At 36.5% G+C, this 17,565-nt stretch overlaps 1 protein-coding gene across 1 annotated transcript in view; it reads right to left on the minus strand.

The window, feature by feature from the left end:
* LOC145672005 (phospholipid-transporting ATPase ABCA1-like) overlaps positions 1–17,565 on the minus strand; it is a 378,961-nt gene that overhangs the window by 57,339 nt on the left and 304,057 nt on the right. The window contains exons 29-31 of the mRNA XM_081741187.1: positions 5,354–5,517; positions 3,311–3,488; positions 1,577–1,692 (exon numbers count right to left, since the gene is read on the minus strand). Coding sequence (XP_081597313.1) covers positions 1,577–1,692; positions 3,311–3,488; positions 5,354–5,517 — 458 coding nt within the window. The remainder of the gene's footprint in view (positions 1–1,576; positions 1,693–3,310; positions 3,489–5,353; positions 5,518–17,565) is intronic.

The raw sequence follows: 17,565 nt of genomic DNA on the forward strand, positions 1-17,565 counted from the left end.
TATCGTGCGTGTTAACGGTATCGTCCCGTAATCACATCATAAAAGTAAAGGATATACAATAACCACGACTTACATAATACTTTTTACGCGAATTACGTCAGTTCACAGTTCATGTATCTCAAAAAATTACAGCTACTATAGTGTGCATGATCGTGTTTGTGGCTTTTTGCATCTTTTACATTCATTACAATTATTATTAGCCAACTTTTGAAAAATGGAAATACTTGACACCAGTGTGGAGTACGTATACTCGTAAGATTTTGACGTCATCGCTTGTCAAAAATGTGAATAATCTGAAAGTGGTTACTTACATAAAATTGAGCGATTCGGAGTTCGAATTTAATAACGTTAGTTACTTTCGATGCATTTATTAACCTTACTTATTCCAGTTTTTGGTTGAGTCGACGCATGTAATTTTTGTAGTCTACCATCAATAATACATCGTATTTAAAACAGAAAACCAAATATAATTGGCAATATTATTATAGCATGTACAAAATATACTTGAAACATAATTCTTACCAGTGACTGTACCCACACCAATTGCAGTGGGAAAACCTAAACTTGCTTTGCTACAATTGTTTAGCCTGCATTATTTCACTGTTGGTAGAAGGAAACTTTATCCATTCATGTGCTTGCGCAATGTTGCTGTCAACCACTGCATTTACAGAGATATCGTAGCCAGGGGCGTCATTTAGGGGAGCAAGGAGGAGCATTTGCCCCCCTGAGTTTGAGATTTATATAGATTTTATCAATAGAGCAGTAGTAAATGAGTGAAAAACGCGAAATTTTACTTATATCGAGGGGTTTTGCCCCCCCCCCCAAGCAAAATTTGAAATGACGCTCCTGATCGTAGCCTGACTAATGTTAAGGTCTTCGATTCCTTTTTGATTGCCGAATTCAGGGAGATAGCACAAACATATTTTCATTTTATGTACGGAAGACAGCGCACCTCTCCAAGTTTCTGATTTGCACCAATAAATCTATCTGTAAGGCACAGTAAGTTGTGTTCTTCAAAACGGTATAGTTGTTTAAAATCACGAACAAGTGTAGGTAACCGGGGTTTGTAATGTTTAACATCCCTTAGCTGAACAATATCCGCCACTACACTCCAAAACATTTTACTGCAACGGTGAGTTTGCTACTGACCACACTCATAATTTTTGAAGGATATGCTTTCTAATTAAAGTAAAAGGTAAAGGTTATGAATACCTTTTCACTTCGATGTGAAGTATAAGGATCAATCTAATAGGATATATTATACTCTAAAAGTATAAAAGGTTGTACTTGAATCTTTATGAATACAGATTGAAGGATTTTCTTCACAGTTTACACGTATAAGCGTATCCTTCTTTCTATGAATACGGGCTATTGTGTAACAAATAACCGAGGTATTTAGAGAGCTACAACCAAAAAAAAAAAAAAAAAAAAAAAAAAAAAAAAAAAAAAACTAATACAGTAGGTTACATAAAAGTGACTTTGTGGTGTACAAAACATCGTCTAATACCAAAATGCATACAGACGTTCTTTTCCCTTTGATTAAAGAATAACTTACAAATGTTAATTAGTTACTTACCCATACAGAAACAATAAAACGAAAACTCCAGCAAAATTCAAACTCGTCGTATATGCCTTCTGATTAAGAACAATGAAAATGAGTAAGCATAAACACACACAGAGAAGGTAGCAAAACTGAAATAGAGACAAAGATATATATTTTTATTTGGAATGTTTGTGTTATTAATGACAAAGATACGTTCAATTTATTATCAGTTTATTAAAACTGACTGTATATTGCTCGCAAGAAGTGCTTAAATATACTTCAGAAGCACTTTTCAAAACTAGTCTGATTAATAGGTAATATGTATATATTTGGACGTGTCTGTATCAAGCAGCAGAATAAACATACAATAAAACCTGTCACATTGGCCGCCTTACTAAGTTGGCCACCTGATAATCTTGGCCTGATTCCTCTTGAACCTGAATTTTCCCTTAAGACATTTGTTACTTATTACTCTGTAAGTTGGCCATCTGTCTATCTTGGAACTTGGCCGCATTGAAACAATGTATACCCTATGATGATAATGATAAATTTACCTGCGTATTTTGGCCACGCAAAATACCGTTTTATTATTTTTCTTAACTCTTGTTTTACCATATAAGAGGTAGATGTTCTGTATTTGTGACTGGAGACAAAGAAACCATGGATTCCCACGATTTGTTCTTGGAGGTGTCAATGGCCAGAACATTACCCTGATAAAGAGATGGTGAAGGAAGATGTGAATAAGAGAAAGCACATATAGAAATTCAGGAAATGGTTGTACGTATTTGTTTACCCTGTGTGTTTCGGTAAAACCATTAGCTATATCGGCTCTTTTTAACAATGGGGAGCTTTAGTAATTCTTGAAAATCCTCAAGGTTAAAGCTATCTCAATTGTCAACTATTGGCACCTGACAGCTTGTCGAAAGGTAGAGGAGGTTTTGAGGTATGAATTCCCTTAAGATTTTCTCAAAACATCTTTTGCTCCAAGGGAAACACTTGTAGTTCATTAACAAGAGGCAGTTAACTGCAAAATTACATTGTCTATGTGTGCCTAAAAGAATAAGTCTAGAATGAACCAGCATGAATGTATAGTATATTGTTATGATTATTGTATATACATTATTTAAAAGTAGCTATCATGCCATTGCTTATTAAAATTTTACGATCAAGTAATATTAGAAATCCTATTCTAAAAATACACCGATCACTCTTATTTTCTGTAAGTGTTGCCCACTTTTCAATGGAAACGATGGTGGCCAACATACACAGGTTTTACTGTAACTGAAAAACACCTAGGTATAATTTTGAAATGGAACACGGTGGAATTCTTTAGTTGATAATTTAGTTCAGTTACCTATGATGGTGAACATGACAAAACTGTGGGAAAAACGTTTACTGCTCCTCGATACACTGCAGTAACATTAAAACGCGATATATTTTTAATAAAAACCTCTAGTTTGATTCAAGCAGAAAAGTAGTAGTACAGGGTCTTGGACAGAAGCACATGAATGTCCCTTGGAGGTATATGAATGGAATAATCACAAGTTAAATCAGCTTTCGCAATTACTACTCCTTTGCTTGTATAACATTATAGCGATAGTAGCTGTAATCACAATTTTGTAATCACAATCACAAATTCTTGAAATTATATAATATTAAGAAGTGTAATTTACGGAAAAGTTATAGCTCTCTACTTTTCTACTCTCTGCTTAAATTAGTTGTCTACTGAGTGGTAGAAATGACATAATTCTTTATTTTAAGCCTCACCATATCCCATACGAAAGCTGATATCCAATACACCAGCGGGTTTACACCAGAGAGGAACATTAAATGCTTAGTTTTATTTGACTTCTCATCAACTATGATCACTATACACGCCGCAGGCACAAAGCTTAATGCAAATATTATAGTCACACCATGAAGAATTGTTACATCTTTTTCCAGCCTGGAATAAAAATTAACAAGTAGTTTATTATTAAGTAGCTATCGTATTCAGCATTTTAGGAATATTGTTAAATAAATTTTCTTTATCTGTCCTTTGCTGTGTTTTCTTTCCAAATCAGGGACGTATTTATATATTGTGCGCTCCTGTGCTCTAAATAATTTGCATCTCCCCCTCACAAACTTATGTCTTAAACAAGGAAACAAGCCGTGATTTTGCAAACATACAAGCTTTTGTTGAGTAGCAGTTTAGGTATTACAAGTTACAAAAGTTTCAACGTAATTTTAAAAACCTAATTCTCTCAATGAATATATTGTGGTGTTCTGCCCGAAAATAGGTGTTTGGTCCGAAGATCCCCGGGCAAGGTAATCCAATGGCAGCTTGCCATTGCCTTCCATGGGATGATGACGACATATTAAGGACGGGACCTACAGCTTCAGTTTGCCATTGCCTTCCATGGGATGATGACGACATATTAAGGACGAGACCTACAGCTTCAGTTTGCCATTGCCTTCCATGGGATGATGACGACATATTAAGGACGAGACCTACAGCTTCAGTTTCCCATTGCCTTCCATGGGATGATGACGACATATTATGGACGGGACCTACAGCTTCAGTTTTCCATTGCCTCCCATGGGATGATGACGACATATTAAGGACGGGACCTACAGCTTCAGTTTGCCATTGCCTTCCATGGGATGATGACGACATATTAAGGACGAGACCTACAGCTTCAGTTTGCCATTGCCTTCCATGGGATGATGACGACATATTAAGGACGAGACCTACAGCTTCAGTTTTCCATTGCCTTCCATGGGATGATGACGACATATTATGGACGGGACTACAGCTTCAGTTTTCCATTGCCTCCCATGGGATGATGACGACATATTAAGGACGGGACCTACAGCTTCAGTTTGCCATTGCCTTCCATGGGATGATGACGACATATTAAGGACGAGACCTACAGCTTCAGTTTGCCATTGCCTTCCATGGGATGATGACGACATATTAAGGACGAGACCTACAGCTTCAGTTTCCCATTGCCTTCCATGGGATGATGACGACATATTATGGACGGGACCTACAGCTTCAGTTTTCCATTGCCTCCCATGGGATGATGACGACATATTAAGGACGGGACCTACAGCTTCAGTTTGCTTTTAACACTTACTTAAGTTTCATATAACTACTTTCAATGCAAGTTTAACACTTACTTAAGTTTCATATAACTATTTTCAATGCAACTTTAACACTTACTTAAGTTTCATATAACTACTTTCAATGCAAGTCTAATACTTACTTACGTTTATATAACTCCTTTCAATGCAACTTTAACACTTACTTAACTTTCATATAACTACTTTCAATGCAACTTTAACACTTACTTAAGTTTCATATAACTACTTTCAATGCAACTTTAACACTTACTTAAGTTTCATATAACTACTTTCAATGCAACTTTATCACTTACTTAAGTTTTATATAACTACTTTCAATGCAACTTTAACACTTACTTAAGTTTCATATAACTACTTTCAATGCAACTTTAACACTTACTTTACTTAAGTTTCATATAACTACTTTCAATGCAACTTTAACACTTACTTAAGTTTCATATAACTACTTTCAATGCAACTTTAACACTTACTTAACTTTCATATAACTACTTTCAATGCAACTTTAACACTTACTTAAGTTTCATATAACTACTTTCAATGCAACTTTAACACTTACTTAAGTTTATGTAACTACTTTCAATGCAACTTTATCACTTACTTAAGTTTCATATAACTACTTTCAATGCAACTTTAACACTTACTTAAGTTTCATATAACTACTTTCAATGCAAGTTTAACACTTACTTAAGTTCCGCAAGTATTGTTCCTCTGGCATCTTTGATAGGATGATTAATAGTTTCAATTCCGTAACTTTCCTTATTTTCAGGTATCCACGTTCTTAGAATAACGTTTGTTATAGCATTCACATATGCAGCAGATGATCCAACCCCTTGAGTGTCGAACCAAATCTGAAATGTAAATATTTCTTTTGTCAATGTAAATATTTCTTTTGTCTTAAATATGTCTTTCTTTGTGAGACAATTTTGAAACAAAATGGTCTAACATTTAGGCCATAGTAGGTAATTTCTATTTCTTCTGAATATTCCAATTTGCAAATCGGAAAGGCATTTAAGAACACACCCTCTAATGCATGGCATAAATCACTTATCATTTTTAAAAAAAACACAGAAACAAACACACAGGGAGTAGTTTACATCTGTGGCGATTTTTGTTTGGACGGAGATTTACAAAATTACTTTATAATTTTGTTCGTATTTCACAAATAAATTTGTCAGTAATAAGTGCAGAATAACGTGATTTAGTTTAAGAAATTGAAGCTACAAAATTTGGTGCGGTGGCTGTATTGTTTATTTAAAATATGAAATACCGGCATATTAAATGTATTAAATTAACCATTGTGATTTTGGTTTTACAATATTGTTCAAAGAGAGAAAGAAAGCTGGATCACAGGCACGTAGCCAGAGGGGGTCCGGGGTCCGGACCCCACTTCGACACCAGAAATGAAAAAAATTAAGAAGGATGAAACAAAAAGAAACAAGAAAAAGAAGACTCAGTGTTAAAAATAAAAAGCTACAGCAAACTTTCTTATGAGATTTGTACTACTTGCAATACATGGTGGCAAATGAGGGAGGTATTCTGGAAAAGTCAGGGAATTTAAAATTTCTTTTTTTTAAAAAAAAGTTATGGAATTCTTAGGCTTTCTGTAACTAGTCAGGGAAATTTCAGACCTTCGAAGGCATAATGCCGTTCTGTAATAGTGTGGACATTGTTTATCATAATTTTTCGTCATCGTTTCTCTGTAGTATCAAACACATTATTTCAGAAACAGTTTTCTACTGCTCCTTTAACACTTTCAGCCCCAACCCTGTTTGAGTAAATTTCACCCCGGGACCAGACTACAGTTTGCTATGAACACTGTCAGCCAATGTGTATCTATTTGATACACGTGGTCCATCAGTAAACCTTCACTGTGTATCAAAAAGATACACATGGGGCTGAAAGTGTTAACCTGTCATTTGGAATAGACAGTAACAGACGGCATAATAAAAACAAAAAGTTATGGGGAAGGTAAGTTCTGTTGACATGTGATTCAATAGAGAAAGGAACGCAGGTATTGTAAAATATTATACAAGACATTATTGGATATGCACTTATTATAATAGTGGATAATGAAAGGAAAATTATCATATTTGAATAAACAGAGGAAGGAATGTTGTTAAGTCTTATATTATGTAGTAATATTTTTAAGAGCTAGAAACACTGTTTCTACGAAATTTAGATTTCATTTGTTATTCAAGATGGAAAGTGTTGAAGAGAGACGGTGCATAAGGCACGAGGCACGAACATTTCTTCCATAATTTTAAAGTTAAGTTTGTTATTTAAGTGCAATGAACACAGTGCAGTTATTATATGTACTTTGTGGTTTATTTTAAGTGTTAGTTAAAAACCAGCGATTAGTAAGGTACAATAAAAACTAAAAACAAGTATTGGAAGTTTCCATTGTTAGAAGACAGTCCATTACCAGTTAAAGTAAATGGCGAACATTTAAGAACATAAGCATAAACAGTTTTTTTTGGTCCTCCAGTGCCGAATGGAGGAAGTGTTGTGCCAAGAAAAAGAATAAGTGAATCATTCAAACATTCATATTGACTATGTGTGTGTAAAGACAGTGAGTGTTAAGAAACAGACGCAAAATTGACCTAGTGGACTTATCACGTACGCGCCTACGCATTCAGCTGTGCATTGCAATCTGAAGAAAAACAAAGGCGCAATGTAGCAGTCACGTAGCTAAGTATATTTTTTTGTTTCTTTTACTTGTGTAAAGGTCTGTTGTTATAAGGACTTCAGGTAGATATATCACAAGCAATGGATTCAAATACTAATTCTCTTATAAAGGCAAGAGGCCTAGCTAAAGCGTCCCTTACAAGAATGAAAACATTTGTTGAACAATTTGGAGCAGATGGTGATGTAATGCAGATTAAAGTTAGGTGTGCACGTTTACCCAATATATTCAAAGAATATGATGAAGTGCAAAAACAGCTTGAATTAAAGGACGGAAACGATGAATATACACAGGATAGGGAGTTGTTTGAAGCTACTTACTACGATACTCTTGCAAAAATGACGTCAATTGTTGAAACAGCTGAGAAGGCTAGTAGTAGCAATAGAAGTTCGTCAGGTGATTCAACCGCGAATACAGGGTGTCTAAAATTACCAGTCATAAAGCTACCAACATTTAAAGGTCAAGTTATAGATTTCAGACATTTTCATGATACTTTCAGTAGTTTGGTTGTAAACAATCAAAGTTTAGATGATATTCAAAGATTTCATTATTTGTTGTCCTCATTATCAGGTGAAGCAAGCAAATTAGTTGAGAATATACCAGTGACAGGTGAAAATTTCAAACTTGCTTGGGAAATGATATGCAAAAGGTATAATAATCCAAAGCTAATAGCAACTGCTCACGTAAAGGCATTGTTTTCATTACCGACTGTCTGTAAAGATTCAGTGGCGGACTTAAGGACATTATTAAATCAAACTATAAGTAACGTAAATGCACTTAAGGCGTTACAGTTAGATACTCCTTTGGAGGATATATTGTTATCGCAGCTAGTTTTGGAAAAGCTAGATGAACAAACACGTAAAGACTTTGAAAATCAAACAAATAGGGAACAGTTTGCTAGTTTAGAAGAACTTCATGTCTTTTTAGAAAATAAATGCCAGGCCTTAGAATTGGTAAAGTCTACGCAATCAAAGTTGCATCTCAGTAAATCTAATGTTGTTAAGGATGTAAAAAATGCTAGACAATCTTATGTGAGTACTAATGTTTTGTGTTCGTTTTGTCTACAAAGTCATGCGTTGCACAAGTGTAATGAATTTCAAAAATTAAGTGTATCCAAAAGATTAAGTTTTGCGAAACAAAACAAACTTTGCTTTAATTGTTTGAAAGTTGTCAACCATGTAGCGAAAGATTGTTCGCTAAGTGCATGCAAAATATGTAATCTCAAGCATCACACGTTATTGCATAGTGATTTTAAGAAATCACAGCCTAATCATGCTGCCAATGTTGAAAATGATTCTGTTACGGAACCTGTAGGGGAAAAGTCAGTGTCTCAAGGACAGGAAGTTGTTAATACTAGTACTTATTGCTCTGTGAAGCCTAAAAGTAATGTGCGTGTTTTACTTTCAACTGCAGTTGTTCAAGTTAAAGATTGCAATGGTAAATTACATATGGTTAGGGCTTTGCTTGATAGTTGTTCCCAATCTCATTTTGCAACAGAATCTCTCATTCAAAGGTTAAAATTAAAGAAATTTCCTATCAATGTTCCTGTACAAGGTATTAATAATGTAAGTTGCAACGTTAAATACGGAAGTAAGTTACAAGTATTCTCTGCTGTAAGTGATTTTAGTGTAGATGTTGAGTGTTTTGTATTGCCCAAAATAGCGGGAAATTTACCTGATGCTGATATTGACATTAAAGAATGGAACTTTCCACCGAATTTACAGTTAGCGGATCCTAATTTCAACAAGTCTGGTAAGATTGATTTGTTGTTAGGTGCTGGAATTTTCTTTAGTCTACTCAAAGCAGGACAACAGGTGCGTCCAGGAGCATTTCCAGTTCTCCAAAATACAGAATTAGGATGGATAGTTTCAGGACAATATCAGGTGCCAAAGCACAACAACTTCACGCCAGAACATCGAACATTCTTTTTGCACAGCAACGATGATTTAAGCCATCAGCTGCAGAAGTTTTGGAAAATAGAAGATATTCAAGAAACTCCTCTATCCAAAGAAGAAAGGGAGTGCGAAGAACATTTTATCGCAAACACTAGAAGACATTCAACAGGACGCTTTATAGTGAGATTGCCATTCAAACAAGAAGTGACCCAGTTAGGTGATTCTTATAAGACAGCTGTTCAGCGTTTACAACAACTAGAGAAAAGGTTAAATAGATGCCCCAAGTTACGCACAGATTATGTCGCATTCCTTGAAGAGTATGAAGCTTTGGAACATATGAAGGAAGCGGAAGGCAGCTCTAATATTACTCAAGGATATTACTTGCCTCATCATCCAGTTATTAAGGAAGTTAGTACTACTACGAAGACTAGAGTAGTATTTGATGCATCCGCATGCTCAACTAGTGGCATTTCACTGAACGATGTTCTCAAAGTTGGTCCAACTGTGCAAGACGATTTGCAGTCAATTATATTAAGATTTCGCACCTACCCTATAACTTTTACTGCAGATATAGAGAAGATGTATCGACAGATTTTGATTGATGAGCGTGACTGTAAATTTCAGAAGATCTTGTGGAGAAGATCAGAAGAAGAACCCATTAAGGTATATGAATTAAAGACTGTCACATACGGAACAGCCTCAACGCCTTTCCTTGCTACTCGGTGTCTCCAGCAATTAAGTGCAGAAGAAGCTTGTGAATATCCGAAGGCAGCACAAATTCTCAAGAATGACTTCTATATTGACGATTGTATTTCAGGGGTTGAAAGTTTGGAGGAAGCTTTAAAGATAAAGGACGAATTAATACAAATGCTACAAAAGGGTGGTTTTTTACTAAGAAAGTGGTGTTCCAACAGTACTGAATTATTGGAATCCATCTCTGAAGAATTTAGAGAAACACAACTTCCATTACGCTTAGACGATAAGGGTCAAGTCAAAACATTAGGATTACTTTGGCATCCAGCAACTGATCAACTTCAAGTGATGAATGGATTCACTCTAAATCAAAGGTTGAATAATAATTTAACAAAACGCAAGATGTTGGGTATTATTGCTTCAATCTTTGATCCGTTGGGAATTGTTAGTCCAATAACAATCGTATGTAAGATAATTCTTCAAGATCTGTGGCAAGCAGGATTGGAGTGGGATGAAACACTTCCTAAAGAACTACAGCAAAGATGCAAGACAGTACTTGAATTATTCCTTCACTATCAGATATCAGTGTAGACAGAATGGTTCTTCAGTCTGGTACCTTGATAGACATTCAAGTTCACGCTTTCTCAGATGCTTCAGAAAAGGCTTATGGAACATGTGTGTATTTAAGATCCGTCAACAAGGATGGTCAAGTTACTTCGAAGCTATTATGTGCTAAGTCCAAAGTGGCTCCCATAAAGAAGATTTCCCTGCCTCGCTTAGAGTTATGTGCAGCAGTGTTGTCATCAAAACTTGTCAAGAAGGTAACTAAGGCATTAAAACAACGAATATCCCAGGTATACATGTGGACAGATTCTATGGTGGTCTTAGCATGGTTAAGGGCAAGTCCAAATAGATGGAAAACATTTGTTGGCAATCGAGTTGCTGAGGTACAAGAAGTGAGAGGAGAATGGAGACACGTCGCTTCAAGTGACAATCCTGCGGATATTATATCAAGAGGAACAAGTCCTGACAAGTTAATACATAATAGTTTGTGGTGGAACGGTCCTCAATGGTTACAGTGTTCTTCACTTGATTGGCCTAAGACGGAGCCTGCCCCACTCAGAGAGATTCCTGAACAGAAGAAATTAAAATCAAGTTACTTAGTGACAACTCAAGATAATAGTATGATCGAAAGATTCTCTACTTTGAACAAACTTCAGAGAATCTTGGCTTATTGTATGCGGTTTTCCAAGAATGCTAAAGTAGAAGCATCAAGAAGAAATGTAGACGCTCTTACTTTGGAAGAAATTGAAGAAGTTTTAATCAGACTAACACGAGAAGTTCAGAACTCAGTTTATGCTAAGGAAATGGCTGATCTTAAAGAAAGTGGAAGAGTTAGCAATAAGAGCAAACTCTTGTCTCTCAACCCTTTCATATGTGATCAACAATTACTAAGAGTTGGTGGAAGATTAAAAATGTCTGAACTTGAATTTGATGCTAAACATCAAATTATTCTACCACCAGATCATCACCTCACAAGACTAATTATAGAACATGAACACAGGCGGTTGCTAGCATCACTAAGGCAAAGGTATTGGATACCTAATGGTAAAATGCCATCAAGAAGGTTATTAGAAGGTGTATTACATGTCAAAGATTAAAGGCGTCTGGACCAGAACAATTAATGGGACAACTACCAAAACATAGAGTAGAACTAACAAGACCTTTCACAAATTCTGGAATTGACTTTGCCGGTCCTATTTACATCAAAACTGGTACCAGAAAGTCAAAAACAAAGGTGAAGTGCTATATTGCAGTGTTTGTATGTTTAGCAACAAAGGCTATCCATCTCGAAGTTGTGAGTGATCTTACTAGTCAGGCATTTTTAGCTGCTTTGAGAAGATTCATATCTCGTCGAGGTAAATGCAAGCATATCTACAGCGACAATGGAACTACGTTCATTGGTGCCAACAAGGAACTTCAAGAAGTCGCAAAGTTGTTGCATACAGCTGACCATCAAGAAAGGATTAAGAATTTTGCAACTACTGAAGGAATCCAATGGCATTTTATTCCGCCATATTCGCCCAACTTTGGTGGTCTTTGGGAGGCTGCAGTTAAGTCCTTTAAATACCACTTAAGAAGAGTCATGGGAATGTCATATCTCACGTTTGAAGAATTAACAACTTTAACCACACAAATAGAAGCTTGCTTAAATTCGAGACCTCTTGTAGCATTATCCAATGATCCTAATGATCCAGTAGCATTAACTCCTGGTCATTTTCTTATTGGTCAAGCATTGACAGCACTACCAGAACGAGACTTACATCAGGAGAAGATTAGTTCAATTCAAAGATGGCAAAGGATCCAACAACAATTTCAACAGTTTTGGAGAAGATGGTATATGGAATATTTATCATAACTACAAGGAAGAAATAAGTGGAAGAGAAGCTGTGCCAACATACAGCCAGGTCAATTGGTGGTTCTCAAAGAAGATAAGCTACCTCCTCTATCATGGAAATTGGGAGTCATCACTGAAGTGCATTCTGGACCTGACGGTTTGGTTCGAGTGGCTACTGTTAAAACTTCCAATGGTTTATATAAACGCTCAATTAGAGGACTTTGTGTTTTACCAAATAATGATGAATCGTAATGCCATTCATGTTAAAGTATATTTATTTCCTGTTTTAGTCTATTTTATTTGTTGTTATGTGAAGTTTGTTTTCTTTTCTTTTTTAAAAAAAAGTCACTAGCCCTTTTTTTGGCGGGCGGCATGTTAAGTCTTATATTATGTAGTAATATTTTTAAGAGCTAGAAACACTGTTTCTACGAAATTTAGATTTCATTTGTTATTCAAGATGGAAAGTGTTGAAGAGAGACGGTGCATAAGGCACGAGGCACGAACATTTCTTCCATAATTTTAAAGTTAAGTTTGTTATTTAAGTGCAATGAACACAGTGCAGTTATTATATGTACTTTGTGGTTTATTTTAAGTGTTAGTTAAAAACCAGCGATTAGTAAGGTACAATAAAAACTAAAAACAAGTATTGGAAGTTTCCATTGTTAGAAGACAGTCCATTACCAGTTAAAGTAAATGGCGAACATTTAAGAACATAAGCATAAACAAATGTAGATATTAGAAAATCGTTTTCAATACTTTTTTATATTCTTTTACCCGAGATTTCTTCATAGTTTGTTATTAAAATACTTACAAATATATTCTCATTGTATCGTCCTAACAAATCAATGTATATACGTTGCCAGTGAAGTAGTTTAGATTGATCAAGGTTCTGGGCCTTCAATATTTCATGTCACCCCCTTCCTCCCGATTACGAAATCATGGCAAAACGAACCAATATATGTTCCAGTAAAATAATTTAGAATGATCCCCTCGTGTGATGACCATAGTATTTCATGTCACGGATACCCCCCCCCCCTTTACGAAATCCTGACTACGTGCCTGCTGGATCTAGAATACACTTTGGTCGTTTCCTTCTGTTATTGTACCCCGCAACTACCACGCGCCGTTTATGGAAGATGCAGATGGGGGGGGGGAAGTAGATCAAGAAATCCAGTGTAACTGGTTAACACAGGGCGTTTCCACCGCATTGATCCACAGCCCCGGAAAATAGCACTTGTATTGTAGCGTCGTCGAGCCCGTAGGGGTCGAGTCCAAGCGAAGCCATCGGTAGGACCTTTTGGTTAACGCTTCGGTCTTTAAAATGCTAGCTCTATCCTTGCGTAAAAGGTAAAAGCTCGTCGAATAGTCGCTTCCTCGATCTCACAAAGTATTACGGAGTTCCTAAGACAAAGCAATACAATAAACATAATAAATAAGATTTAAATAATTTCTCTCTGAATTACACCGATAGCGTTGATCTGAACAAGGAGCGGTGTGATTTATGATTCTAAGGTCAGAGGCTACGGCCTCAGTAAGAGATCGGTCGTTCAATCTGAGAGAGGCGCAATGAACCATTAACCCAACAGAGGTCATGTTACAAGATTACAAAAGGATACTTAGAAATTAATTGCTCGCCATATTGTCAAATTATACACATGTATAGTAAGTTAATTACCTAATAAATATTTATAAATAGAGTGGGCCACGGGTGGCTATAGGAGACACATCCAGGTCTCGTACATTAAAGAAGAGGAGTTCAAACACATCCCGATATCAGTAGTTACATTAAGGGAGGCGGACAAAACAATAAGGTGTGAGTGCGCCTCGTCAGAAATGAGAGGGTTCAAGCAAATGGGCAATCACACACGTCATTGTAACTCAATTAAGTAATTTACTAAGGCTTAAAGACTATTCATTTACGTATTGAATATTGAGCCAATTGAGGAAGCGACTCCCCTTGGTCAAGTGAAATATTACATTACAAACACCGTATTGAAAATCGCAAGGATAGGAAGAAGGTAACGTTGAGCTAAAAATGAGAAGGACAAATACATGATTTACACTTAGAGGCACTTTCCTACCAAAGCCCTCTTACACTATTCACTGGCGACACACAACACAACTGCGAATCGAATCACACAAATTTGTCATGAGTGACGAAATTAACTCACTCACTAAGAGTAAATTCTTGAAGTCAGAAAACTGGGAGCGGTTGTTGATAGCCCGAGCGGATTGGCTGAAAGATGTTAGTTCTTACCTGTAGGTGGATGCAGAGGAGAGGTCAGCAACAGGCGTCTTAGTCGAAAAAGGGTCTTGACTTACCTTGTCCAGGTATTGTCCCTCGAAGGGAGAACAGAAGTCCCCGGGAGCCAGCAGGACTGCGATACTAGACTACTTGTAGAATCACCCTCGCGACGACCCACCGTAAGGTGGCTTACCACTTAATTTGCAGTGTATGTTCCGAATGTAGGCGTACCTACTGAATTTATGGAGAGGTTTGGGTTTTTCTGCCGGTCTGTTGTAGTAACAAGAATATTAATAGTATAACAGATGTGTTGCAAGTTTGGTTTATTGTTAAAGTGCTCAGTTTCTTTACAGACCGTAATGACAGAAGTTTTAAGGATCACAGGTAAATCACAACTTAAGATCAAAGTCACAGGTTCCCACAGATCAATGATTTTAAACGTAGGTGTGGCATTCAGAAAAGTATTAAGTCGACATAAGAGAAATAGTTCCTCGTTCAATGAGAGTAGGTGCGGAAGCAAGTAGTTTAGTTTACGAAATAGTTCAGACTATTTAGGGCGATAATAAATAAGTGTACAACAACCCTCTGGGTGATCCAAAGGGAAAATGTATTACTTACAGTCCGAACGCAATTAGAAGTCCAGTTACCAGAGGTGGGCGTGGTAATGGTCATCACACCTTATTGACTTGACACAGCACTTTCCAGTCTTTTTCGTACTTCACTATACAGAATATAAGTCCAGGAATAGCTATCACAATTACGCGGACTTGCCAAGACATAGGCATAGTCTAACGTATCGCTTAAGTAACTAAGTAACTTAACTCGGCAAAGAGTGCAGAGGACTGCCTCCCGCGGAGGGGAAGAAATAGAGCACGGGTTATGTGCTCATCGCGGAGTTCGAAGATAATGAACGTCAAGAGATCTCATTCCTGAGGTTTTATGTGTAACAAGTTTGGGTGTGTCATTATTGCATGAGATTGTGCCACAGTTAGAGAAATTTCTTTAGAAGTTGATTGGCTGCTGGCGAGGTTATGGTTTGGACCACTTGGTGAACTCTGATTGGCTAGAGGTGATCTCATACTACTTATGATAGGTGCGCGACGATTCTAATGACTATGATAGTTCCAAAATACACACACCTTCACAAGGGTAACACTCAGTAAAAAGAAAAAGAATACAGACATGGGTTCCAACTAAAATCAGTTAAGATTACACAACATCATATAAAAAGAGGGTGGCACATAGTTACCACCAGTGTTCGGTGCAAAAGTAGTTTAGCAGCTGCGAAAGTATGAAGTCAGCGCTAAATATAGAATCTGAGTTAATATCAGGAGTAATACTCTAAGAGTGTTTGGTAACATTAATGTCAGACAGATGATTCACCGTAAAACAGAGAAGTTACTTCAAAAGGGGGAAAAGAAAGAAAAGAATCTTATCAAATCATAGTTGGTCGTAAAGGTTAAGAAGGGTGTCTGCAACGGAAGCGAAACAGATACCTGTGAATATCTATCGTCTTTATAAGTGGTTTAAGAAATAAAGTTACTCCGCCGAATTCGTAAATGAAGAAACTTAAGAATAAGTCTTGGCGAGACTCGTATAACAACTGATTTAAACAAATTCGCTTAATGTATATAGGGGAGAATTTGTCGTGGATGTACAGGGTGTTTGCAAGAACACCGCAAAAAGTTTGGTCGAAATTTTAGCCACGACAGTATTTAGAAACAGTTTACATTTGTGTCATTTAGAAGTAGCAAGTGACCGACAGATATGTTGACACTAGACACTTGTCTTGCTCATCTACCTGTATATTTCCTTTTTATGTTATATCTATAGACTACTGTCTTTTAGAACACATAGTTATGATTGTAATAGTATTTTTTTAAATAAAAGAGTCCAGTGGAATACCTAGTTCTTTTTTTATAAAGTGTACCATGAAAACACAAAGATGAAGAGGCGCGTGTGCAGTACAGTTGATGAGTTTTTCAAGCCAATAGTTCTGAAAAATGTGCCTAATTATGATTGTGAGTCGGAAGCAAGTTTGAAATCTAAGTTTGTGCGTATGCCAAGGGTTTCAGAGACTGTGATTCCAAACCCTGCTCTCAAATTGCTACACCTACTAAACAGGTAAGAAAAAATCTAACCTTAACTTGTGTAGATATTGGTTTAATATCACACAGTATTTGTAATGTAGCTACACCAGCGTACAATACATCAGAATTGAAAGACGTAGTGTTAAATCACTTCTTTATGCCAGATGAAGTATTCGTTTCGCCTACAACTGAATTCTGAAAAAGAAAACTCAAATGTCAACACCATTGGCTTAGAAGATGATCATGCGTAGCCTACACTAAGGAGAAGAATGGAGCTTCTTGTAAATTATGTCCTCTTCTCCGTGGATCATGCAGGAAAAGGCGATCACCAAAAAGTATGAACTTTGAAAGCTTTCTCATTTACACAAGTTTAAATACGCTATAGAAAAGCTCGGAGGTCACATAAAATCCAGCTATCACAAATTTACAATAGTTCCTCTAGAACATTTATTGAAAATACGTAGTCTAAAGACTAATGGCGTAAAGTGAATGTTGGACAACGAAAGAAAGAAAGAACGTGAACAAAATAGGAATATTTTAGGGCCAATAACAGCTGAGAGGAGGTGACGACAGTGGGCCCATATCTATGGAAAACCCAGCAGAAAAGATGGTCAACTCAGAGCATTAATTGGATTTCTAGCAAGCACAGATACTGACTTATGGAAACATATTATTGTCCACGAGATATAACTTATATGAATCCTGAAATTCAAAATGAAATTTTTAGTATGCTTGTGGTCGGTTAATCCAACAAAAACATGTGTGTGACATTAACAGTGCAATTTTGTTTCTCCGTTAGGCGATAAAACTCTTGATATTTCAGCGAAAGAGAAGTTCTCGTTGAGTGTGAGATTTGTTTCAAATGGTACAAAACCTGTTTGCCTGCTCAGAA

The sequence above is a fragment of the Thermobia domestica genome, chromosome 15 (genome assembly GCF_964235325.1).
Source record: "Thermobia domestica chromosome 15, izTheDome1.hap1.1, whole genome shotgun sequence".
Taxonomy (NCBI): domain Eukaryota; kingdom Metazoa; phylum Arthropoda; class Insecta; order Zygentoma; family Lepismatidae; genus Thermobia; species Thermobia domestica.